Below are 27,522 nucleotides of genomic sequence, written 5' to 3'. Positions count from 1 at the left end.
TACTTCTCTAGATTCATTAATGTTAAAATGAGTCAAATAAACTGATAGATTTTATTTGTAATTTCACTTAAATAAAACAGCAGGTCAGTATTTCAAAATCACTGCAATATTGCTAATGATGTTAATATATATGAATCCTATTGTAATAGGGTAACTCTTTTTCTCTTCACGGTGGTAGGTTGTGTTAATAGAACAATTTTTCATTTATTGTTCACTAATGAGACAGTAATTGCCATTACAGTCCTACTGGGAATATAGACATAAATATAATAGGGCTAAGGACAGTTTTCACTGTATTTATAATGATTCTCAGATACATTTTGCTCTGCATAAACACACCAGCACCAAAATGTTTTCTTTTCTGTGTAATAAACTGCGTTATTTTAAAAAAAAGTGCAAACAGAAGAATTAGGCAGATTTCAGGTTCTTCTTTCTAGCAACTAAATGCAACAGAATGATCCCTTTTATCAAAAACCTGTTCATCTTTAATTACAAACCCTAAAAAGAGGCTATTTTAATGTTTTTAATGTCTGAATTAGAAACATACTAGTAATTGCCAGCTCAGCATGAGTTCCAGTATATTATAATATAAAACTGCAGATTCCACTTCAAATATCGATTGTATATGAAGGAAATTTACAGATTTCCAAAGTATTGTTAGCTTATACCACTACCTTCAGAATTTACTTAGGGTATACAGATTTCTAAAAATGTTTTATTTATTTACTTTTTAAATATATTTTTATTGATTTCAGACAGTGGAAGAGAGAAGGAAAGAGAGATAGAAACATTAATAATGAGAGAGAATCATTGATCGGTTTTCTCCTGCACACCCTCTAACGGGGATTGAGCCAACAACCCAGGAATGTGCCCTGACCAGGAATTGAACCTTGACCTCCTGTTCATGGGTCAGTGTTCAACCACTGAGTCACAACGGGCCAGACTAGAAATATGTTTTAAATAATATTGTCCCATGATATATTTTTAGTTGATGAACTACATCTGGCAATTATTATCCTTTGAGATCTCAGGTATTCTCCTACTCCTAACTATGGTAGGCATCATTTACCATCCAACAGGGAAATTACCAAAAGTTTCAGCTTCCCATTCTTAGATTATAATTTTTACTAAAGCCCAAATGAAATGTAAAGTAAAAAGTGTACCTTTCATGATGTCCCAAATCTGACAGAAATTCATCCACATGTCTTTGGAGTTCATTTCCTTCTAAATTCTTTAATTTCTTCAGTTCACTTTGTAGAAAAAACCAGAGCTCTTTAGCTCCATTTTCAATCCTCCTCCTCAGAATTTCATGATCCTTCCCCAGACCTGCAGTCAAAGAATTAGGAGTATCAGCATTTCCAATATTTTGATGAAATAAAATTTTCAATTATTGGTACTAATATCAATATATCAAGGAGAGAAATATACTGTATAATCACCTACCATTTCTAGTTTGTTTCTTATAATTTTCAATTTGCTCTTTGGCCTTCACAAGCTGCTCTTCTAAAGCACGAATCCTTCCAGAAGCTGGCCCCTGATCAACGGGGCCTTCTGGTATCCTGTAGTTCAGGAAAGAAAAATGTAAACATCTACCTTATAAATTATGCAACAAAATACATGCTTAACAAAGTTACATGCTAAAACATACTTATTGGAAAATGTAGAAGTCACTGAGCCATATATTAGAAGTACCAAGTAAAATTTTCTCTCCAAAGGTATACAATAAAATGTAAACACTGGAATGATACTGAATAACAACAGCAAAAAATAATCTAGCTTGGCTGGAGCCATCCAGGCTCAGCCACCTGGTGTGTAGATGATTGAGTAAATAAATTCATGATCCCTCATCAAAAAAAAATAATAATGATAATAATTTAGCTCTGAGATCTCCTAGGACTTAAGGAACCTTTAGAATTCTCTCCTAAAAAAATTCTCATAGTATTGCTTAGAAAAATTTTGCCATCAGTGGCAAAGTGGTCAATCCTTCATTAGTGTTGAGAATAACAAAGGTGAAAAAGAGGGTGACGAAAAGATTTAAAGGAAATATGAAAGTACATATCTGAACATGTGTCTATGTTCAAATATCAAATGTAAATTATTTCTAAATTAAGCATAATATCAAGCTGTGTAAATCTGTGCTCCAATTTATGAATGCATGACCTTATATTACTAAGTATTGGTTTTATAGGGCAAGACAAGAGTAGAAGATGAAGTATATCAGAAAAAAACTGAAGATTAATGTCCCATTTGTTTGTATCAGAAAAAAAAAATCAGTCAACAATACAAAATTTTGGAACATAGTGGAAGAACTCCAGGATCCCTTGCTTATATTATCAATCCATCCATAAAACTTCTTTCCCAACTGTACTGGTTTCTAACATGTTTTGTTTTATATGACTTTTGGCAGCATTTTGTCCTCCATTTGGGCCATAAAAGATATCTACATCTTAATTTTGGAAAGCTTCTTTACATGGCAAAAGAAACTTTAAATGTACGACCTAAGTTAAGGATCTTCAGGTGGGGAGACAGTCTTGCATTACCGAGGTCGGCCAAAATTGTAATCACAAGGGTTGCTATCACAAAGTATTGGAAATGCTGATCCTCTCAATTCTCTGACAGCAGGCCTGTGGAAGGATCATGAAGTTGTAATCAAAAGTGTTAGGTGCACAATTACCCAATTTATGAGCACAGATGAAGATTTTACTACAAAAAAGGTAAAGTTAGTGTGGCTATTAGCATTGAAAATGGAGGAAGGGGTCATGAGCAACATATGCAAGAAATGCACCTTTAGAAGCTAGAAAAGGCAAAGAAACAGATTCTCCCCTAGAGTTTCTCTAGAGACTGTGGCCCTGCTAAAAAGGTTGGTTTTGCCCTAGTGAAACTCATTTCGAACTTCTGCTCCCCGCCCCAAAATGTAAGAGAATATTTTATATTGTTTTAAACCACAGTCTTTGGTATCTGTTACAGCAGCAATAGGAAACTAATATATGTTTGTGTGTGTGTGTGTGTGTGTGTGTGATATCCCACATTCAAAGGCATTGTTTACCCACATCTTCAGAAAAAAATCACTTCTATTGTCGTGGTAAACAACCTGCTTCCCTATTTATAATGGCCTGGCCCTCTAGCAACTTCAGCGTGAAATTATAGCTAATTTGCCTACAAACGTCAGGTGGTCATAATAATCTCTGTGTGTGTGTGTGTGTGTGTGTGTGTGTGTGTGTGTGTGTATTATCCTATCTAATAAAAGAGAAACATGGTAATTAGCGTACGACCACTACCCTTCCCATTGGCTAATCAGGGAGATATGCAAATTAAATGCTAGCCAAGATGGCGGCCAGCAGCCAGGCAGCTTGAAACTAACATGAGGCTTGCTTGCTTCAGTGGCAGAGGACTCCAACGTTCCCCGCCTGCCGCTGCAGGCCTCTGAGCTGCAACTCTAAGCAACTATGTTACAAATATAGAAGCTAAACAAAACCCCAGAAACCTGCTTTAATCCGCCGGGCTTCAGCCAGCAGGATCGCAACATTGTTTCAAATACAGAAGGTAAACAAAGGCCAGAAACCTGCTTTCAGCAGTGGAGGACTAAGAGCTGGAGCCAAGCCTCAAAGCTAAAGCTGGCCCAGAATAAAAAAGAAAAAAAAAGAAAAAAAGGAGCGGTTGGGAGCTTCAGTCACCCACCAGCCTGAAAACAGCCCTCAGCCCCTCACCCAGGCTGGTCAGGCACCCCAGTGGGGACCCCCACCGTGAAGGGTGTGTGACCAGCTGCAAACAGCCATCATCCCCTCACCAAGGCTGGCCAGGCACCCCAGTGGGGACCCCCACCCTGATCCAGGACACCCTTCAGGGCAAAGCAGCCAGCACCCACCTGTGCACCAGGCCTCTATCCTATATAGTAAAAGGGTAATATGCCTCCCAGCACCAGGATCAGCGGAGCTGAGAGGCCTCCCGGCACCAGGATCAATGTGACAGGGGGCAGCGCCCAAACCCCCTGATCGCCCTGCGGCTCTGTGTGTGACAGGGGGCAGGGTCACAACCTCCCTATCCGCCCTACTCTGTTCGTGACAGGGGAAGGCGCCCCAACCCCCTGATCCGCCCTGCTCTGTGCATGACAGGGGGGAGCTCCCCAACCCCCTGATCGGCCTTGCTCTGTGTGTGACAGGGGAGAGCTCCCCAACCCCCTGATTGGCCCTGCTCTGTGTGTGACAGGGTACGGAGCCCCAACGCCCCTGATGGCCCCTGCTCTATGTGTGACAGGGTGCGGAGCCTCAACGCCCCTGATGGCCCCTGCTCTGTGCATGACAGGGGGCAGTGCCCCAACCCACTGATCGGCTGGCTCTGTATGTGACAGGGGTGGCACCACAACCCCCTGATCCGCCCTGCTCTGTGCGTGACAGGGGGTAGTGCTGCAACCTCCCCATCGACCCTGCCTTGAGTGTGACAGGGGCGGCGCCCCAACCCCTCAATCGGCCCTACCCTGAGCATGACTGAGGGTGGCATCACAACCTCCTGATCCGCCCTGCTCTGTGCATGACAGGGGGCGGCGCCCCAACTCCCCAATTGGCCCTGCTCTGAGCCTGACCAGGGGCTGCACCTAGGGATTGGGCCTGCCCTCTGCCACCTGGGAGTGGGACTAAGCCAGCAGGTCATTATCTCCCAAGGGGTCCCAGACTGTGTGAGGGCACAAGTGGGGCTGAGAGACACCCCCCTCCCCCGCCAGTGCACAAATTTTTGTGCACCGGGCCTCTAGTCTATATATATTATATATATATATATATATATATGATTTTGCAAAATTATTGTTTAGACTAAATAATGACTATTTTTTCTTCTAAAATCTATTAGCATAGTGTCTGTCAATAAACTTTATCAGGACTATTGTATCTGGGCTCAGTCATTTTAGAGATGAGCTGTAATCTCAAAATGTCTAGGATATCTATTTTAACCATCACAATCATTTTAAGGAAACATAATTTTTAAATGATACTTGGCAGAACTTCAATTCAGATGTCAACTCAGTCCTCTGATGCAAAGACTCCAATACAGATTTTTGTATAGCTTTTCTAACATCTTTTATATAACAGATGAAGCCAAATTAACTCTTAATTACTTATACCCCTTCAGAATACATGTTAAGTAAATAACCCCTTGTTATAGCTATACCAGAGTAAATAAGGTATTCTATAATTTTCCATGAAACTGTATGCATTAACACTGAACAGAAGCATGAAATATAACCATGTCCCAATCATGAGTGTCCCAGGCCACAGAATTTGAATTAAAAAGCCTTCATTTTTATATACACAAAGTGAATAATGATAAAATGAATAGAGTTGTTAAGGTGCACAATTACCCAACTTATGAGCACAAATATGTATACATTTATAAATGAGGCATTTCCTAGTATATAGTTTTTAAAACTTGGCTCTTACTCTCTTTCTGAATTAGATGACTGGTTTTTAAGAAATAATTTTAAAACAGAATAAAACTATTACCTCTGGAAATTTATTTTGGCAGCAATATGCCACAGGACAAGGATGTCCTTTTTTCCAGAACACAAATTAGTAATACAAAATTTCAGGCAATAGAAAGATATGTCTAAGTTCTCCTTTTTATCTCATTTCTTCATATATTAGTGGAATAAGAAGGGAAAACAGGCATGAAAAATAGCATAAGATCTTTTCAGCAGCGTTCCATTAAGTACTAAATATAATCTAATTCCAATAAAACAAAAATGCATCAGTGATTTATATTACATTATTATATACAATAATCTAATCCAACTATGGGTAAACTGTAGATTTATAAAAAATAGAAAATTCAATGTAAAAAAAAAAAGTACACATAGGACCATTTTTTCCAAACCCCAATTAGAAGAGTCAATCTGCAAGAAAAGTCTCTATGTGAATATTTAGAGAATTATGTGGGGGGGTTTTTTGGCTTTTTAATCATACTCACTGCAAAAAATATACAGAACATCTGACCTAGATGCAATAACAGAGATCATACCTTCCATTATGCCTGAAACAACTGAAAATCTAGGCACAATGTATGAAACAATAGTTTGATAAAACTTGAACCAGGAAACTGATGTCAGATAGATGACAAATGGGTGGTTCCCTCTCAGGGGAAGAGCAACTAGCAACTATTCATAGACAAAATGCCTTTGTAAAGATCCCGGCACACAGGGGTAAGGCTAAAGTAATCCCTTGGACTACAAAACCTGAGGAAAGCAGCATGAGGAAGGAGGAGCAGCTTCCCTTTGCCCACATTGCTCCTCCCCCAGGTCAGCACAGTGATGCAGGGAGGGGTCCCCCTGGGCCTGCAGTTTCTTTGGTGGGAAAGGAGAGCGCAAGCTGGACATCAAGCTTCCCTAGCATTCTGCATGATTCCTGGGAGGCCCACTAAGTATGCCTCATGGAGATAACTGGGAAAGTTAGCTAGAGATAGAGAAGGAGGAGGAGCTCACAACAAGTACAGGGATCTTGGCAAACTGTGTTCCTGCCAGAGGTGGGGCCTCAGAGGATATTCCAATTAGTGGCTCTGGTCATTTGCATAGCTGAGCCAGTGGCCCCAACTGGATAAGGAGTTTAACTGGCAATTCTGCCTGGTTTGGGTCACCAGCCAGAAGGTTGTCTTGTTGAAAGAGCATAGCCTCTCCAGCCGTGGGCAAACTACGGCCCGCGGGCCGGATCCGGCCTGTTTGAAATGAGTAAAACTAAAAAAAAAAAAAAAAAAGACCGTACCCTTTTATGCAATGATGTTTACTTTGAATTTATATTAGTTCACACAAACACTCCATCCATGCTTTTGTTCCGGCCCTCCGGTCCAGTTTAAGAACCCATTGTGGCCCTCGAGTCAAAAAGTTTGCCCACCCCTGCGTCTCTAGCCCCACTGAAGGAGGAAGTCTGGCCTGAGATGCAAGGCAACCATGTAACACATCCTACAGCCCAAAGTAAGTGGCCAAAGATGCCATGTGGCTGCACAGCACACCCTACGGCCTGCTAAAACAGGAAAGCAAGGCCATAGCTCTACACAACAGTGAAGCGTAGCCCTCAGCCCAACCTAACAAGGAAACCTAGCCAGGGACCCAAGACAGCCACAGAGCTAATTCTATAGTCCCCTCCAGACAGAAAGCCAAGCCAGCAACACTACCCTACTGTTGAACATAGCCTTCAGCCTCTGCCTCACTAGGTTGCCCAACCAGAGGCTGTGGCCAACTCTGGAGCCCATCTACAGCCCCACTGAGGCAGAGAGCCAAGCCAGCAGCCTCGCCCTGCTGTGGCTCATGGCCACTGGCTCTGCCTGACCTGGGAGCCCAAACAGTGACCGTGGGAAGCCTGAAAGCCCAGCTTATGGTACTGATCAGCATAACTGTATTGAGTTTTATACATTTTCATAAAATAGTCCTGGAATACAAGTTTTCTAGGGAATATAAAAAGAGAGAAATTTCTAAAATTTCATTCCTGCAATTAGTATAAGATTAACATAGAAGTAGTATAAGGTCAAGAAAAGGAAAATTAAAGGTCAATTCAATTAAAAACTTATTTTCAATATCATAAGTGATATATTAATAAATATAGCAATGCTTTAAAAATACATCATGACTATCTAGACTTTATTCCAACAATACCAGGTTGGTTTATGATTAGAAAAGCTATTAATGTAAATTTATTGCCTTAATAAATTAAAGAAAATAAATAAAATTACAATCTCAATAAAAACAGAAGAAAAAATCATTTGACAAAATTCATTTATTATAATACACTTAGCAAGGAATGGAAGGTAAGTAAAATCCTTAACTTGATAAAGAGTATCTATAAAAAATTCATAGTAAATATCACATTCCATTGCTCACATAAGCATAAGTATTCCTTTTAAAGTTAAGAACCACTGGCATAGCTCAGTGGTTGGGCATCAACCTATGAACCAGGTCAGGGTTCAATTCCCGGTCAGGGCACATGCCCAGGTTGCGGGCTAGATACCCAAGTGCAGGAGGCAGCTGATCAATGCTTCTCTCTCATCATTGATGTTTCTATCTCTCTCCCTCTCCCTTCCTCCTCTCTCTATAAAATCAATAAAAACATAATTTTTTTTTAAAAAAATTGTGATATTGAGTGTTGGTGAGGATATAGAGAAACTAGAACTCTCATATATTGTATTAGCTTGCTAGAGCTACCATAAAATAACATAAAGGGGGTGGTTTAACAACAGACTTATTTTTCCACCATTATGAAAGTTATAAGTCCAAAAATCAAGGTGTTGGAAGGAAGCCTCTCTCTGGCTTGCACATGGCCCCTGAACTGTGTGCTCACATGGCCTTTCCTCTGTGTCAATGACACCCTGATGTCTCTTTTGTATATTCAAATAACCTCTTCTAAGGACAACAGTCAGACTGGATTAGTGCTTGCCCCTATGGCCTCATTTTAACTTAATCACGTCTTTTAAAGTCCTACTCTAACTGGGGATGAGGGCTTCAATATATAAATGCAGGGACACACACACACACACATACACACATACACACACACACACAATTCAGCCCATAATGTATACCAAAAGTAAGGATATAAAGTTAGAACAATCTACTTACAAAATATTGTGAAATCACTCCAAAGTTTAAGATGCACATATATTAAGACAGCCATGTGTCATAAGTAATCACCCTAAAGAAACTACCATATGTACACAGGAGAAACTACAGGTATCACTCATACATAATTTTGCTTGAATACCACAATGTTGAATGAAAAAAGTCACAGAAGAATAAATATGTATATAGTATGATACACTCATGTAAATTTTAAAAACATTTAAGACATATTTTCATGCATACATCTATAATAATAAAAGCGTAATATGCTAATTAGACTGGACAGCCAAACGATCTTCTAGACATCCTTCCAGACAACTTTCTGGATGAAGTCGGGGCTGCGAGAGCCGAGCCCTTACATGAATTTCGTGCATTGGGCCTCTAGTACTTAAATAAGAAAGAATAAAAGTGTGGATATGAGGTATTCAACACTCAAAATAGTGATTACCTCTGGGAAGGAAGGAAGGGAAATGTGATTGTGGAAGGGAGTAGTATCTGTGTTTTTTCCAGCAACCTGAAGCAATATATGGCAAAATATCAACATTTTTTCAATATGAGTAACAGAGGCATGGGATTATATTATTTTCTGGGCTTCATATATGTATTACAAATGCTCTTTAATTGCAGAGGCATCCTATATAATAAAAGGCTAATATGAAAATCGACTGAATGGCAGAATGACCGGTTGCTATGATGTGCACTGACCACCAGGGGGCAGACGCTCAACGCAGGAGCTGCCCCCTGGTGGTCAGTGCACTCCCATGGGGGGCGCGCTGCTCAGCCAGAAGCCGGGCTCACAGCTGGCAAGCACAGCGGCGGTGGCGGGAGCCTCTCCTGCCTCCGTGGCAATGCTAAGGATGTCTGACTACTGGCTTAGGCCTAAACCATCATTCAGACATCCCCTGAAGGCTCCAAGACTGCGAGAGGGTACAGGCCAGGCTGAGGGACCTCCCCCTCCCCCGCCCCACCGAGTTCATGTATTTTGTGCACCGGGCCTCTAGTCCCTTAATAAAACTAGATGAAAATTGAGCAGATGCTCATCATTACTGCTATTTAACTCCCAACTTCTGGCATCATATAGTACTACATATTAGAATATTGTTATAAAAATATCAATTGGAATGTCTCTTATTGAGTTGAGAGACAGAGAGAGAGAAATGGATTCGCTGCTGCTGCACCCATTCATGCATTCATTGGTTGATTCCTGTATGCACTCCGACCACAATCTAACCTGCAACCTTGACACACGGGGATAGTGCTCTAACCTACTGAGCTACCAAGGTTGTTCATCATCTACCTAAAATTTCAGTCATTGCCAAATAGGACTAGAGCTGCTATGATAAGATCATTTAACCCAGTAAAAAGAATCTTTTTAAAAAATGGAAAACAATCTATAAAACGAATCTATAATAGTGGCATCCTGTCAATAAACTACTACAACTAACAAATATGAACTATTTATAAATATGAACTAAACTGGCTAAAAATTGAAATTATATTTAATAACTTACAAATGCTTTTCATTTAGAATTTTAAGTGGCCACTCATGGCACTAAAATATTCCCAGCAAAACCACAAAATGTAATCACAAGCTTTGCCAAGAGTCTGTCAAATTAGATAGATGGAAGAGCCAGCCCTTTCTCTATTGAGAGAAAATATCATTTTATTCAAATGAACCACTTCTTGTGGCTATATTTATTCTTTTTTACGTAATGTGCAAAAATTCAAAATGGAACTCCAAAATGAGTAAAAGGATCAAGTAACATTGTCAGTTTTAACAGAAAAATCACATGGGATAATCTGTACCCAAATTCAGCTGTAAGATACTGTGATATCAACATTAAATAGGTCTCAGGCTCAATTCTCTAAGAAAATCTGTGACCATGTTTATTTTGACAAGTAAAAAGTATAAACTAGACCATTCTTTCATCATTCAGCACCCAAAAACAGAACAATCTGGAAAGGGAGTTGTCCCTGCTCACTTCAAATAGGACAACACCCCTGTTAAAACAAGGCATTTGGTCCAGCTGGTGTGGGTCAATGACTGACCTTTGCCCTATGAACCAAGAGGTCAAGGTTTTATTCCCAGTCAGGGCACATGCCTGGGTTGCAGGCTTGATCCTAGTAGGGGGCATGAAGGAGGCAGCTGATCAATGATTCTCATTATTGATGTGTCTATATTTTTCTCCCTCTCCCTTCCCCTCTGAAATCAATAAAAATATATTTTTTAAAAGGCATTTGGATAAAACTTAAAATGAGGTTAATAAGGGATTGTTTCAATAATTCAAGGTTTTTATCCCCAGATTTCTTTTTTTTTTTTACAAAAGTGTAATTGCTTATTTGCTTGTTCGGTGTACTGCATGTTTTCTTTAAATCTTATTTACTTAGAATTACAATGAAGATATAATACATGAATAGAGGTTTCTTTCTTCTTTAAAGATTACATATTATCAATAACAATTCCAGTCCCCATGGACTCTCAGTTGAGCCAATGACTGCTGAGTGGCATGCATTTTTCTAGAAATGTTTTGTGTGTGTGTGTGTGTGTTGAAATTTACATCTTACATATATTCTATATGTAGCTAAATATGATACATATAGCTACAAAATATTTGTTTCATAGAGACATCATAATCTATTTAACCCACCCTCTACTGAAGTGATTTAGTTTGTTTCTACAACCACTTACTAACTGTTAAGTGCTTATATGTCTCTCTTCTCTCCTATGCTCACATCTGTCAGAACACTATTTTATATCCAGCACACAACACATTTTCTGACACATAGTAGTTGTTTCATGTATATATTCATATATTCATATATAGATATACACACATATGAAGGAACTAACAAACAAATAAGTCATTGGCTATTTATCAGAGTCAAGGGGAGAAAGAAGAATGAGGTAGTAAAGACAGGGAAAATAACAAAGCTGTCATGTAGCCAGCTTAAGATCAGTCAGAAGTACTTTTAAAATTAAAACATGAGTAAATGAAAAATCCAATTATTTAATCAAAAATCCAAAACAAGAAAAAAAAAGTAAGAAAAACAAAAAAAAAAACAAAAAAAAAACCAAACAAAAAAAACAAAAAACAAAAATCCAACTGACACATTTTTACAGACTCATGGCTTTGCATTAAAAAACGAATAGCTTTAAAGGAAGAAAATACCTAAGATACAGGTTAGTGATGGTAAATATAGACATACTAGAGGCCCGGTGCACAAAATTCATGCACGGGGGGGGGGGGGAGGGTCCCTCAGCCCGGCCTGCACCCTCTCTAATCCAGGACTCCTCGGGGGATGTCCGACTGCCTCTCACAATTTGGGACCGCTGGCTCCTAACCGCTCGCCTGCCAGCCTGCCTGGTTGTCCCTAACTGCTTCCCTACCGCCTGATAGTCCCTAACTGCCGCTCCCCTGCTGGCATGATTGGCCCTAACCGCCTCTGCCTCACCCCGCACCCGGAACCCAGGATTCCCTCCTCTGGCCGGTCGCAGGCACTCATGACCCGGGCTTCCCTGTGTCTGGCAGCAGGCACCCAGGACCCAGGCCGGCTTCGCCTGGGTTGGCTGCAGCCACAGGGGACTGTGGGTGGACGATTTCGCCTGGGCTGCAGCCACAGGCACCCAGGACCATGGGGCGTGCAATTTGTCCCTCTCCTGGGCCCGCAGGCACAGCCATTGGTGCCCGGGACTGCAGGGTAGGCAACTTGTCCCTCTCCCGGGTCAGAGCCTGGCTGGTCCCCATTCCTCTCTCATGAGCTCATTTGTGCCTGGCTGGTCCCTATTCCTCTCTCCCCAGTGTTGAGTGTCTGAGCCATTATGGCGTGATGGCGTGAGGGCATGATGACCGTTTTCATATTAGCTCTTTATTATATAGGATTATTCCAGGTTTTCTTATTTAAAATAGTGTCTAATAGTAACATTGATATCAAGTTATACTACTTTTAACATCTATTGGTTTGGGGAAAATTTTCTACATTCCAACAACATTTCTCAATAGCAATAGCTACTTTTCTTCATGTTCTTAAAAGAGCAAGGATATTTGGTGAGAATATCTGCTGGGCACTAATTTACAGCAGATTACTGAATTTTCTCAGAGTTTATGTACCAAGAAGACCTGATAAATAAACTATTGTTGAAAATCTCTTCTTACAAATGAAAAGGCCTTGGTTATCTGCCCGTTCACACTACTAATAATCTTTTAGATGCAAGGTTCAAAGGCAGGATAAAATGATAACACTACAATTACTAGTTTCTTAAGTGAAACAAAATCCTTAGGACAAAATCTTAAAAAGAGACTTGGAAAGCTGGTAAACTAGAGTATCTCACACATCTGGCCCAGGAATGTATGCTCCTCGAATTCTTCTAAGCATAGGCTTCCAGCAACACGGTGGTAAGCCTTTTCTTTTTCTATATAACAATAGAGGCCTGGTGCACGAAATTCATGCATGGTTAGGGTCCCTAGGCCTGGCCAGAGATCAGGGCCAATCAGGGCCTTCCGGCTGCCAGCTAGGGCCTCCCTTCGTTCTGCGCCATCCCCTGATGGTCAGCGCACGTCATAGCGAGCAATAGAACTCTGGTCTCCTAGTCAAACTCCCACGGGGACACTTTGCACACTTATACCCTATACCAGCCATGCCCTAGCATGAGGAAGAATATAGAACATTTCAGAAAATACTCCTACCAAACTAATAAATAATAATATTAAAATAAATAACATTTCTTTTGGAAAATAAATTTCCAAAAGGGTACTTTTGTCGCCTAAGGTACACTTTAGATTTTTAAGAAATGCTCTAAGATAAAGCAGAGTTGAACCACTGTTAAAAGTGTGCAGGAAGGGAGGAGGAAAACAGAAGTAATTCTCATTGAGTTTAGATTGTTTTCTTTTCTCCTCTCCTCCTCCAACTTCTTTTCAGAAAAATTACTACCTTACTCATGCTAGAGTGGACATTTCTGAATACATATCTTTTCTATTTTATTACTGCTGCTAACTGATTCTGTTTTTGTTTGTTTCTTATAAAGTGGGAAACTGGGCTCAGGCAAAAATTAAGTTTTATGTTCTAAGACTTATAAAAATTATTTTTAAAACCATTAAGTATTTGTAAATTTTATGTTAACTTCTGAATAAAATATATCTCCAAACAATATTTCAGTCTTTGGAATAGGTAAATGTATGATGGAAACATTATTATCCTCCACAATTCAATGATGAAAGTAAACTAAGTAACCTGAATTAGAGAAACCAAGCCACAACACTCAAAACTTTTTAATTCTGCTCAAAACTTTTTAAATAGATGCCTATAGAAGATATATTCTTCTCTTAAAAAAACAACAATGTATAGAAATATATATAAACATATACACACAAACATCTAAAAATATAAATGTACAGTTACATTCATAATAGAACTCTTTAAATTAAACAAATTGACAGATGGCTATGACTATAATGTTTTTAATGAAAAAGTAGGGCATGCTAATCTATCTGAACGCTTATCACCAAATTGCTGTTCAGAGTTCCAAAGCTAGTAACTGGTATAACTAGAATTAGAATACAGGCTTTTATTATTCCTCCTTTCTATAACAGAATAAATTAAAACACATTATGAACAAATTCACTGTGAGATGGCATAAGTTATAAATATCTAACTGACTGTTACCCTGATTTAGTTGTCCATTATTAGTCAGTGATGCTTGGGTCCAATTATCCTCAGCTGTTTTAAGATAAGTGTAAAGAGTTTCTAGGCCTCCAAAGAAAACTTTTTTCTTACTATAGTGTCCTTTATCCTAAGCCACACCACTGTGGGGTACACATCATGCTAATAAGTGTGGATAAATCAGATGAATTAATCACTATCACTGTAAAGATCATTTGAATCAGTGCATTTCTAACTGCTGGTTAGGTGCATTACCTAGGGCAGAGGTTAAAACATTACTACTAAGTGAAACAGAACCCTTAGGTTTTAGAGCAGCGGTTCTCAACCTGTGGGTCGCGACCCCTTTTGGGGGTCAAATGACCCTTTCACAGGGGTCACCTAAGACCATCAGAAAACACATATATAATTACATATTGTTTTTGTGATTAATCACTATGCTTTAATTATGTTCAACTTGTCACAATGAAATTGGGGGTCACCACAACATGAGGAACTGTATTAAAGGTTCGCGGCATTAGGAAGGTTGAGAACCACTGTTTTAGAGGAAGGCAGACTTTGATCAGGGTCCTACTTACTAGTTATGTGGCTCTAAACAAGTTATTTAACCTTTCTAAGCCCCCATTTCCTTCTGATTTACAAAAATAACAAAGTACCAAAAAGACACATTTGGAGGACTAACTTCTCCAAAATACTAGTAGGTGCTCAATAAATGTGACCTGTTAACATTTTTATTGTGTTCTACTGTAGAAAAGCACAGAATACTGTGAAATATCTTCATGGTACATCCCTAAAACAGTATAAAGATTATAAAGAAAATGATGACAGCTTGTTCTTATGAATTATGCTGCTGAGCTAAATTGGATGACCTGTCTAGAAAAAAATTTAATAAAATTCCACATATCAAAGTAAATGTTTACAAAGGACCATGCTTGGAAAACTCAATATACTAAAATACAGTAAGTTCTATCAGAGAAAATAATTAAATTTAAAGCTAGGATTTAAAAGAAATCTCTTTGGGTCATCACAGAATTGTGTTGTTTCTTTTCTAGTTCCTTACTATGCTATCTTGAAGATGTTAACTGAAACTATCAAAATAATAAGATTTAGTAATTTCCCTAGCTACTCTGCATACCTACATCAGAGTCTCCTAGGAAAATTTGAAAGAGAATTAAAAAATGGCTTTTAAAATTTTTAGAAACATTAAAATACTTATATAAGAAAGGAAGACAATCCTTCTCTACAACAAGTCTTGATAACTGCTATAAATGAATTAACATCTTTGAAAGGAATACTATATAAATTATATGACAATACCAAGAATTCTAAATGAACATTGCTGCTGTCAAAGCAATGGTTAATAAACTTCAAACTATGCATATTCACATCTAAGTAAAAAATGTGGTTTTTATTATAGGAGACCTGTAAGTTAAAATCATAACACATGGAACACATCAAAACGATAACTTCATTTTGCATACATAAGTGCATATGATCATTTGTGTATTTTCATTTAATCCAGTTAAAAAATAATCAAAGGGCAAAAAAAAAATCAACAGAATCTAAAGAGGAAAAAAATTAATTTCAAGTCTTCTGTAAAGTTTTTAGATTCTAGATCACTAATTTGTCAGGTCATTTTATATACTTCATTTCCATTGTTATTGAATATGTTTGTATTTTCTAGTAAAGGTGATATTATTTATGCTGACACTTGAAGAAAAATGAGATAAAGGAATTGTTAGCCATTGCAGCAATGTTTTAAATTAGAATAGAAGAAAATGCTGTGGAAGATAAATCACTTTTAACAAGTTCTTTGATAGAGTACATATGTCAATTCTACTTAATTCAAAGTGGCCTTTCTTCTCAGTCAGGTGATTAGTTTTAAACTGGAAGATTCATACCAGACTAAGGCATATAGACTATGGAAAAGAGAAAACATGATGCTTTCCTTTTAAGAAACATATAGTCAACCTTGGAGAGAAACAAATTTTCTTTATCATTTCACATCAAAAAAGAAATTCTAGTATTTTTAGTTCTTCTTAAAATAGACAAACAGACACAACAAGGTTCAAGAAAAGTCCCTACCTAAATACTTTTGAAATCTGGCTGATGAAATTTTAGTTGTTAATTAAATAGATTCATGTTAACTATACTCAGACAATTATGGGAGATTTAAAGGTTATAATACAGTAAATATAATGTGCTAGATAAATGCTATTAGCAAAAATTAAATATTCTGATTTATATTTGAAGAATTCACATTTGAAATCTGTTTTTCACGTCATTTTTTAATTACTTTTAATAGAGGTTTCTTACAAATAAAACTGGCACTGTGAAATTCCTTAGAAAAGCACATCATCTCACAACTATTTTATTTTGTATATTTATGTAACATTCCCTTAAATGGGCATTAGGTAGACAAGTTTAGTCTATATCTTTACTGTATGAAATATAGAATCTATATAAACTCTGAACATTTCAACAACAAAAGAAAATCTGGTTTGTTTGCTAAAGAGCAATTATCCCTGTTTTAAAATAAACGTAGTAAAGAATATATGCATCCCTATGTTCATAGCAGCATTATTTACAATAACTAAGACTTGGAAACAGCCCAAGTGTCCATCAGTAGATGAACAGATAAAAAAGCTGTGGGACATTTATACAATGGAATACTATGCAGCTGTAAAAAAAAAAAGGGATCTCTCACCCTTTGGGACAGCATGGATGGACCTGGAGAATAATATGCTAAGTGAAAAAAGCCAATCTGAGAAAGACAAATATCACATGATCTCACTTATTTGTGGAATCTAATGAACAAAGTGAGTTGACCAACAAAATAAGACCCGAAGCATGGAGGTATGAAATAGACCATGTGGGGATGGGGGAATGAGAATAGATAAAACAAATAACTTATATACTTACTAGAGGCCCGGTGCACGAAATTCGTGCACTGGGGTGGGGGGGAGTCTCTCAGCCTGGCCTGCGCCCTCTCACAATCCGGAACCCTTCCATCACCTGCCTGCTGGCTCCTTACTGCTCAGCTCACTGCTCCTTAGCGCTGCCGTGGAGGCAGGAGAGACTCTGCCACCACTGTTGTGCTCACCAGCCATGAGTCCAGCTTCTGGCTAAGTGGCACTCCCGCTGTGGGCAACTCCTGCATTGAGCATCTGCCCCCTGGTGGTCAGTGCACATCATAGTGACTGGTTGTTCCACCATAATGCTTGCTTAGGCTTCTATGATATAGACTAGGGGCCCAGTGCACAAATTCGTGCACCTTGAAAGGAACTATCGGCTGTGAGGCTGCGGTGGGCACAGGGCTGGGTCTCAGCCTATCCTCCGTACCCCCACCCGGCCCCTCCCGCTTCAGTCCCCAATCCCCTGTCTGCCAGCAGCCCCACTCCCATCGCCGTCACACCATGGAGCGATTGGGGCCAGGGCCAGCAGCGGATGCAAGTGGGGCCAGGGCCATCAGCGGGTGCAAGTGGGGCCGTCGCCGGCAGGGGGTGCGAGTGGTGGCTGCTGGCCCCAATCACCCCTCAGAAGCAGGGGGAGGTGGAGAAGCTCTCAGGGGCGATCAGGGCCAGCACTGGGCGCCGGCAGCGGGTGCGAGTGGTGGCTCCAGCTTCAGCAGTGGGTGTGAATGCCCGGCGGGATAGTGGCGTGTGGGAGCAAAGAATTTTCAGTAACCACCAGAGGCTTGCCCTGATGACAGTGACCAGGGCCCCACCTTGGTCTGGCACCCCCACTTACCTGCTCCACCTTCCTGCCACAGCAGATGCCCACCATATTCCACACTTTGCCGCCTGCTGCCAACGCCCACCATGTTCTGCACGCCCCCTGGGGGTCAGCGCACATCATAGCGACCAGTTGTTCAGTTGTTCTGCGGTTTGGTCTATTTGCATAGTAGGGTTTTAGATAGAGATAGATGATAGATAGATAGATAGATAGATAGATAGATAGATAGATAGATAGATAGATATGCATAGTCCAAAGACACAGGCAATAGGGTAGTGAAGACATGGGGAAGGAGGTCTAGGAGGAGGGGGTAAAGAGGGATGAAATGGGAGATATCTGTAATCCTATCAATAATAAAAATCTATATATTAAAAAATAAAATAAAATAAATGTAGTAGGTTCTCCACTTAACTTCAAGATTCATTTTAGTTAAGTTATATCCTTACTCCACTTTTTCACTCAAAAAAATAAAGAAAGAGCCCTGCCAGTATGGTTGAGTATCGACCTATGACCCAGGAGGTCACGGTTCAATTCCTGGTCAGGGCACATGCCTGGTTGCAGGCTCCATCCCTGGTAGGGGACATGAAGAAGACAGCCAATCCATGTTTCACTCTCCCTCTCCAAAAAATAATCTTTTTAAAAAAAGAGTAAGGATTTTTTTAAAATGGAGCTGGCAAAAAACCAATTGCACATAAGGCTGCAAATGCTCAAAGCTGCAGAAAAGTTTTCAGAATTAATCCCTCAGTTAATAAGGAAACTTCCTGAAGAGCTAAAGGGTGAGATCTAGAAGCAATCACCTTTTGTTTATTCCCAGTTAAAAAAAAAAATATGTATTTTTTATCCCATTATTAAAATGGGATTAAAGAAAAACAGTTATGGTCAAAAAACATATGAAGAGACATCCAATCTCATTAGTAATCAGCAAAAGCCAAAAGAAATCACACTGAGAGACCATTTTGTCCCTATTCAAACAGCAAAAATAAAGAAATGGCTCTTTATATATATCTTGCAATAGATTTTACACCATTTTAGTTACAACCAAGTCAAGCAAAGATGTGTTCTAATCAATCTGTGACTTGTTTGCCTGCAGTGTTAACCATATCAGTAAAGTAGTAAAGTGCACTGCCACTAGATTATACATTTCACACTCCTTTCTCCCTCTCACTCCTCCTCTCTTTCTCTCTCTCTCTCTCTCTCTCTCTCTCTCTCTCTCTCTCTCTCTCTCTCTTTCACACACACACACACACACACACACACACACACCAAAAGCTTGTTTTAACAGTGTGCATTTTTCTTAATTAATGTACCAGAATAATTTAAGAAAAAGGCAACAACTAATTTTCAGCTGACACAGTAAAGATGGGACCTACTTCATAAAGAATTCTAGCTTTAAACTATACCACCTGAGAGAATAAGAGCAAAAGATTCTCTTCAGCTATTTTCCCCTCCTGTAACCAATGAAAAAATGATCATTGGCTTGCAAAATTACAATCATAATAGTACTACCCAACCTTTAATAACTGCCTTTCATCCAAGGGTATAAAGCTGCTTTGTTAATGCTAACTAAGCTATACAAAACCCCTGTGATGTGAGCATTATCAACAACTACAGGTTAACCTTTTCAAAGAAAGACTTGAACGTGTGTTTTTCTATATATCATCTTGCTGCCTGGATGAGGTATAATATAACACAATTGTCAGAACAAGGAAGTTGGAGTTCATAGATAAAAATGTATTAAGCTTTCAGAAGTAGAATCTTATGCCCCTTTCATGTTCTTAAATACTGCAATCTAAACTCTTTTTGCCTTTCATTGAAAACAAGGACAAGTAATAGCCCAAGAGAAAGCCACACAGACTATTAATAAAGTTCAAAGATAAAGTTAAATGTTTTCATATTGAAATAGGAAAATTTAAAGCTTACACCGCATTCATTTAAATAACTAATGTATTCAACACAACTATTCTCATGAAGGAACAATTCATGTTTTGCCCCAAAACTAGCCTTTGTTTATGTTAGGGTCATGGAAGGAGGAATGCAGGAGGTCACCTAATAAATTTATAATCCCTTACAACTTTGGCCTCATGTGTTCCTCCGTCAGCGACCCTAGCATTTGGTGCTGAAACCCAGGACCCCTGCCTGGGCCCTGCCCTGCCGGAAGCCGGTCCATCCTTGCTGCTTGACACAGTCGCTGCAGGAAAGAAACATCTGCACAGCATATGTTTCAAGGGACCTGGCGTATATAGCATACTGTTCTTAATATGTTTGCTCCCCTTAGCGCTGTGTGTTTTAACCAAGGTCACCTCTCCGAGAAAGGTTGTTTCCCCAGGTAGGAATTTTTCCCTGAAGTCAGGGAGGGGATGAAACTCCTTAACTAAGTGCCAGGCGGGTAGTTAATCACTACAAACAATCATGCTTAAGCTACATAATCTTTACTCCCTGGAATGGAGATAAGAAACGCCCTAACCTTTGTAATAGAAATTGACAAGATTAAAATCAACTGGGATAAATACGGATGTAACAAGACAATAAACAGCAGAACCTCTCTGGAGATCCAGACCAGAACTTGGCTGGAGATCCTGGCTAGAGATCCTGGCTAGGCTGCTGATCAACTGAACTCCGTCTCCGTGTCATTCCTTCTTCGCCGACTCCATCCACACCTTTGGGGACCCCTGGACCTGCTGGGGTTGGACCCCGGCACTGCCCAAGGTGCAGAAAGGAAGGCCACTGGAAATTAGACTGTAGTCTGGCCCCTCCAGGTCGGACCTCAGCAAGGCCACCCTCTGGATCCAGTTTGGAGCTCCCAGACCTCCTGGGACTGGCCATCAAAGAATGAAGCTGCCCAGGCCCTGACAGGGCCCCACAGTCTTACATCAACAGGACAGAGCCTTGGGTAATGATTGTGGTGGCAGGTAAGTTGATCTCCTTTTTAATTAACACTGGGGCCACTTATTCTGCCCTTCCAAATTCGCTGGGACCCTTGTCCCCTTCCTCAGTCTCTATTATGGGTATTGACAGATTAATCTCACAGCCATTAGCCACCTCACCTCTACCAGTATACTGCATCTTACTAGACACCCCCTTTATCCACTCTTTCCTTGTTCTACCTTGGTGCCCAACCAGAGTTACTGCACATCCCCTCATTAAGTCCAATTGTCCCAAACCATAGTCAACTACCTCAGTTTCATTCTCTCAGCCTATAAGGCCCAGCCATTCCTTGGATTGTAAAAGCCTTATCTCCTTATCTCCTCCATGACTGTCCCCTCCTCTGGACAAGAAATGATCTCCTTTCGTGGGCTCGCTGAGTACTTTCGCCTCTGAGTTTCCAACTTTAGTTTTCTCACAAAGCCCCTCTAGGATATGGCAAGGGGACCCTCACTGAGCCTTTAGATGCCAAGGCCAGCATTCTCACCCCTTTAATGCTCTAAAAATTGCTCTCACCTCAGTGCCTTCTTACCCTCTCCCCTCCTAAAGAACAGATTATTTACTAAAACTGCAAATGCTTACTTAATAGTGCAGCTACTATCAGAAACTGAACTCATTATCACCCAAACCTTAGCATGTTATCTCTAAGGAAAAATGTGGCAGTTTTAAATCCAAGCGACTGAGGCCTGGAAACTGCAGCCCTAGAACAGGCTCTGGGGCCTGCTCCCTCCCTTCTCAGCCTTTTCTCCAGCCTCATATGCTATACATAATTTTCCAAAGTCTTCTTTGGCAACTTAAAAGCTTTAGAGCACTGCTGGGTTAAATAATAAACATTTAAATATTTCAATAAGTTTTAAGTTCACCTGATTTTAGCTTTTGTTACAGAAAATCTATAAAGTAGATTTGAAACTGTTAATGTAATGTCTTGTGCTTTGTTAAAGGTATGTTTCTTGAAAATGAGAATGTTCATAAATGTCAGTCTAAGAAATGCTGGCTGTTTACTTTTTGATTATCATTGGAAAAATAAGGTTTCTAAGAGTTGACAATAAAAGGCATAGTCATCCACATGCATTCTGAAGGAAAAAGAAAGTGAGTTAAAATTATAAGAATGTGTGTGAAAGTTGTAAGAAGTTCAGGAAAGTTATAGAAGGTTTGTAGGGAGAAATGTTAAAACAAGCAGAATAGGGAAACTGAGATAGTAAAACAGCAGTTTGCAACCATCTAGAAAATCCAGATGTCAAGCAGTTTGTAGCCATCTAGAAAATTCTATCTTCCCTAAACCAAGGACACTTAAGAGTAAATGATTTGAGAATAAAACCTCATTTTGGTATATTAGACTACAACCCTAGAAATTAATGTCTCTTTCCCTCCAGCAGACCATTTGTCATTATTCTTGTTCTAGCTTTTGCCTCAATAATACTAAAATTATAAAATAGTTTGTCTCCACCAGGTTACAAGCCCTACTTGTACTCAGGGAATACCATCCCTACACACCATCACAACCTCCTTTTGTGCCCAGGACTCATCATCCCTCTGATCCCCAGAGCAAAGACTATGAGCCAGGTACAGGTGTAGAAACTCACCAGGGAAGAAAGCTCCAGATACCTAGCAAGGGGCAAAATTTGGAAAACAAGAACCTCACCCCCAGGGTAACCTATCCTCCCCTTTCATATCACTAGTCAGGCAACTTAGACCCCTGATCTTTTCCTCCCTAAAGATAACATCTAGGCCTCAGTTGTATTTAAGCACCAGATCCAGAAAGCAGCAAAACCAGACAAGTGACACTGTGGCAGCCTCAGGACCAGCTTTTACCGCCCAAGTCACTCAACAGGACCATTTTCGAGCCTTCACCAACCAGTCTCTTGGGGAAATCATGCCGCTGCCAACTACTGTCAAAGGCCATTCCCCTGTGATCTCAACATCCCCCCTCAGGAGGAAGTAAATATGGAAGATATGACCTTCGTCCCTACTCCATAAAACAAAAAAGCTGGAATGTTAGGGCTGATCAAATAATTGAATCAATCCCCTCTCCCCTGGGAACTGATCTTTAGGCCACTTCACAATGGACAGTCCACTTGCTTAGACCACATTCCACTTGCTAAGACCATTATCTCTCCCCTCCAGAGTTTCCCAGAATCTGGACTTGCACGGAGAATTCTCTGCCCAGAAAAAGCCTGCCCAGAGTCCTTTACAAATCTCTGACTCACCGCCTTTGGGGGCTGGCACCATTTGGGGGCTCAGCCCATTGGGTTTTCTAGATGACCTAATAAATTCATAATTCTTTACCCCTTTTGGCCTCATGCATTCCACCTTCAGCAAACCTAACAGTTTAGAATATATCAACAAAGTATTTACTTCCATTATTTTACGTTATATGCTATACTAGAGGCCCGATGCATGAAATTCGTGCATGGGTAGGGTCCCTAGGCCTGGCTGGCAATCAGGGCCGATCTGTGGGGTGATTGGTGGGGTGACCGGGGTGGCCCCCCCTGCTGACACCCACCTTGGCCAGTCTGACACCACCCACTTGCCAGCCCTGCTGCCCACCGCCACCTGCATGCCGGCCAGCCCTGTCCCCTGCCGCCACCACCAGTCACCTCCCTCTGCAGGGTGACCAGCAGAGCTATCGGGGGGCCACCACTGGCATCTGCCTTGGCTGGCCTGGGGCATGCAGGCTGCGGGTAGCTCCTGTGAGCATCTGCCCCCTGGTGGTCAATGCACATCATAGTGACCAGTCATTCCACCAGTAGTTCTGCCATTTGGTCGATTTGCATATTAGGCTTTTATTATATAAGGTATGTGTGTGTTTTTTAAAAATATAGGTAAAAATAACTCAAATAGCCGAAATCGGTTTGGCTTAGTGGATAGAGCGTCGGCCTGCGGACTGAAGGGTCCCGGGTTCGATTCCGGTCAAGGGCATGTACCTGGGTTGCGCGCACATCCCCAGTGGGAGATGTGCAGGAGGCGGCTGATCGATGTTTCTCTCTCATCGATGTTTCTAACTCTCTATCTCTCTCCCTTTCTCTCTGTAAAAAATCAATAAAATATATTTAAAAATAAATAAATAAATAAATAAATAAATAAATAAATAACTCAAATAGCAGGATACATTTGCCCAAGTTAATATGGAAATGCTTTCCCCCCTACAATGAAAAGATAAATGTGTAAACATTCCCAAAAGACAGCAGTAACACCACCTCTTCACTGCAAGAAAATTTTATCAAGGCAGATGGGGTAGCAGAAGGAGGTGAAAGAACATTACTATCCTTTGCCCTCAGGCATATAATCCAGCCTGAAGTATAAAACCTACTTCCAACTAATGGCAAGACTAGGAAAACAATGTTTTAAGTAAGATTTCATTGAAGTACTGAATCCTAAAGTTACATAGTAGTGTCTTGAAACCTTCCGTCTAAAGGTAAGACTCATAGGCTTTTACTGTATTCTCACTTCACAAAAGGACTGCACTTCTCCCATATACCTGACAAATTCCAGACACTAAGCCAGCCGTTGGCAAACTACGGCCCGTGGGCCGGATCCAGCCCGTTTGAAATGAATAAAACTGAAAAAAAAAAAAAAAAAGACCGTACCCTTTTATGTAATGATGTTTACTTTGAATTTATATTAGTTCACACAAACACTCCATCCATGCTTTTGTTCCGGCCCTCCGGTCCAGTTTAAGAACCCATTGTGGCCCTCGAGTCAAAAAGTTTGCCCACCCCTGGGATAGAGCGTCAGCCTGCGGACTCAAGGGTCCCAGGTTCGATTCTGGTCAAGGGCATGTACCTTGGTTCCGGGCACATCCCCAGTAGGGGGCGTGCAAGAGGCAGCTGATCGATGTTTCTCTCTCATTGATGTTTCTGACTCTCTATCCTCTCCCCTCCTCTCTGTAAAAAAATCAATAAAATATATTTTTTTAAAAATAAATAAATAAATAAAAATGAAAAGGGAAGATAAGGTGGAAGACAAGAGTAGTGGGAAATTAAGCTAAAAGAGTGAATTAAGCTAAAAACTGACCCTATGGTCAGTTTTCTTTTTTAGGGTCAGTTTTCTTAAACCACAGAAGATTAACTTTAAATACTTTTGTATTTAAAGTTAATATTAATTGTATATTACTTAATATATAATTATATAATCTCTGAATATATTTTAATATTTATAATGTATAATATATAAACAGTATATTATTAATTGTATAAATAGTCACGGGGTGATGGTTGGTGATAGTATATTAATTTACAAAAATAAATTTCTTCAGAATACAAATATACTAATTATTGGTATACAAATGGATGGCTCTAGTTACCAATTATCCTTATCTATTAATTACCTCAGATCCAGTGGGCTCTCTACTTGGAAATAGCTTGTGAGACTTATGTTGGTTTACATGAACTCAAAAGCAGTACAGCTGTATTTATCATCAAATATGATATATAATTCATAATTATAATTAATTCAGATTGATTACTTTCTCCCCAAACAAGCAAATTACGGATGTTTAATGACACAACTAACACGTGGACACATTTGCTTTTATAAACTCAGGCATGCATAAACACAAATTAATTGTGCAAATCTAAGCCCCAGTAATATTTATATTTAGCAATATTTTAACAATCCAAGAATCCTTGAGATTCTGTGTTAAAACTGTGTTACCACCGTTTATGACTATTTAAAGTTTTCTAAATGTTACCAAACAATATAATCTTATTCACAAAATATTACCAGAACATAACTAAAATAAATGAGTTTGCTTTACTAAAAATTTTTAGCCTGTTTTATACATATACTAGAGGTCCGGTACACAAAAATTTATGCACTGGGGGGTGGGGGGGGGCGTTCCTCAGGCCGGCCTGTGCCCTCTTGCAGTCTGGGACCCCTCGGGGGATGACCACCTGCTGGCTTTGGCCTGCTCCCTGGGGGATTGGGCCTAAGTTGGCAATCAGACATCCCTCTGGCAGCCCGGCAGCCCTCAGGGAATGTGTACTTGCCAGTGGGGAGCAGACCTAAGCTGCAGTCGGACATCCTTAGTGCTGCTGAAGAGGCAGGAGAGGTTCCCACCACCACCGCTGTACTAGCAGCCATCAGCCTGGCTTGTGGCTGAGCAGAGGTCCCCCATGTGGGAGTGCACTGACCACCAGAGGGCAGCTCCTGCATTGAGCGTCTGCCCCCTGGTGGTCAGTGTGTGTCATAGTGACCAGTCATTCCCAGTTGTTCTGCTGTTAGGGTCAGTTTGCATATTACCCTTTTACTATGTAGGATAGAGGCCTGGTGCACGGGTGGGGGCCGGCTGGTTTGCCCTGAAGGGTGTCCCGGATCAGGGTGGGGGTCCCACTGGGGTGCCTGGCCAGCCTGGGTGAGGGGCTGATGGTTGTTTGCAGCTGGTCACACCCCCTTCAGGGTGGGGGTCCCTACTGGGGTGCCTGGCCAGCCTGGATGAGGGGCTGAGGGCCGTTTTCAGGCTGGCCGGTGACTGAAGCTCCCAGCCTCTCCTTTTTTTCTTTTTTATTCTGGGATTTATTTACCTTCTATAATTGAAACTTTGTTGCCGTCCTGCTCACTCCAGCTCTGAGGCCACGGCTGGCTGAAAGCAGGTATCTGGGGTTTGTTTAGCTTCTATAATTGAAACTTTGTTGCTTTTCGAGCTGTTGCTTTCGGAGCTCAGAGCCGGGCTGCGACAGGCGGGGAACCTTGGCTTCCTCCATCACTGGAGCAAGCAAACCTCCTGCTCGCTTCAGCTGCGTAGCTGCTGGCCGCCATCTTTGTTGGCAGTTAATCTGCATATCTTGCTGATTAGCCAATGGGGAGCGTAGCGGAAGTATGGTTAATTACCCTTTTTGTCTTTTATTAAATAGGATATACACACGTGTGTATACATACACGAGCTTATTATTTTCTCTTTGTTATAAACTGTGGATCTATACCACTACCCTAGAAACATCTTAATTCTATCTATTATTACTTGTCTAAGAGAGTAAAAAGGGAAGAAGATAAAGAATCAGAAGACTTGGAATCTTGGTCTGGTTATAAATCAAACTAAATATTTTATTTAAGTCATGTCATTCCTTTACCTCACATTTTTCCATCTGTGAGAGACATGACTTTTTTCTAAATCTATGAAAATGTTTATTTTATAAATAACTTTCCCTAAGTTTATAAATCTCTACTTTACTAATTTTTGTAAGTCTATCCATACTCTTTGAAAGAAATAAAGATTATGTAGAAAACAACCTCAAGTACTACCACACAGAAATAGCTATACATTAAGTTAACACAATTCTAACTATTTCAATGCACATGTGAAAAATAAATATAAAAGCTTTTATAAAAATTAGATGATCATATTTGTGCTTTTAAAATATAATGCATTTAATTTTACTTTAATAAAAGTAAAACTTCAGTGAAAATATATGAAATCCTCAATTTCAAATAAGTATATTCTAAAAGATCTCAGATTTAAAAAAATCATGAAAAAATATTAATAGATTGGAGTAATTATGTCTTTTAAGCACATTTTAAATTATAGGTGTTATTAACTAGTACATGAGAAAGAATACACATTCTTCCTCCCAACTACAAATATTACTGACATTATTTTTCACACTTTCCACGCTTATAACAAA

At 40.1% G+C, this 27,522-nt stretch overlaps 1 protein-coding gene across 13 annotated transcripts in view; it reads right to left on the bottom strand.

Moving 5' to 3' along the window:
* FUT8 (fucosyltransferase 8) overlaps positions 1-27,522 on the bottom strand; it is a 228,120-nt gene that overhangs the window by 72,646 nt on the left and 127,952 nt on the right. For 11 of the 13 annotated variants that reach the window (XM_036310074.1, XM_036310038.1, XM_036310110.1 and 8 more), the window contains 3 exons: positions 2,541-2,624; positions 1,444-1,559; positions 1,164-1,326 (listed from right to left, as the gene is read on the bottom strand). In XM_036310074.1, coding sequence (XP_036165967.1) covers positions 1,164-1,326; positions 1,444-1,559; positions 2,541-2,624 — 363 coding nt within the window. The remainder of the gene's footprint in view (positions 1-1,163; positions 1,327-1,443; positions 1,560-2,540; positions 2,625-27,522) is intronic. The other 2 variants (XM_036310119.1, XM_036310125.1) reach the window with 1 other exon arrangement.

Source organism: Myotis myotis, unplaced genomic scaffold, assembly GCF_014108235.1.
Source record: "Myotis myotis isolate mMyoMyo1 unplaced genomic scaffold, mMyoMyo1.p scaffold_m19_p_1, whole genome shotgun sequence".
Taxonomy (NCBI): Eukaryota; Metazoa; Chordata; class Mammalia; order Chiroptera; family Vespertilionidae; genus Myotis; species Myotis myotis.
This window is presented reverse-complemented; position numbering and strand designations above follow the sequence as displayed.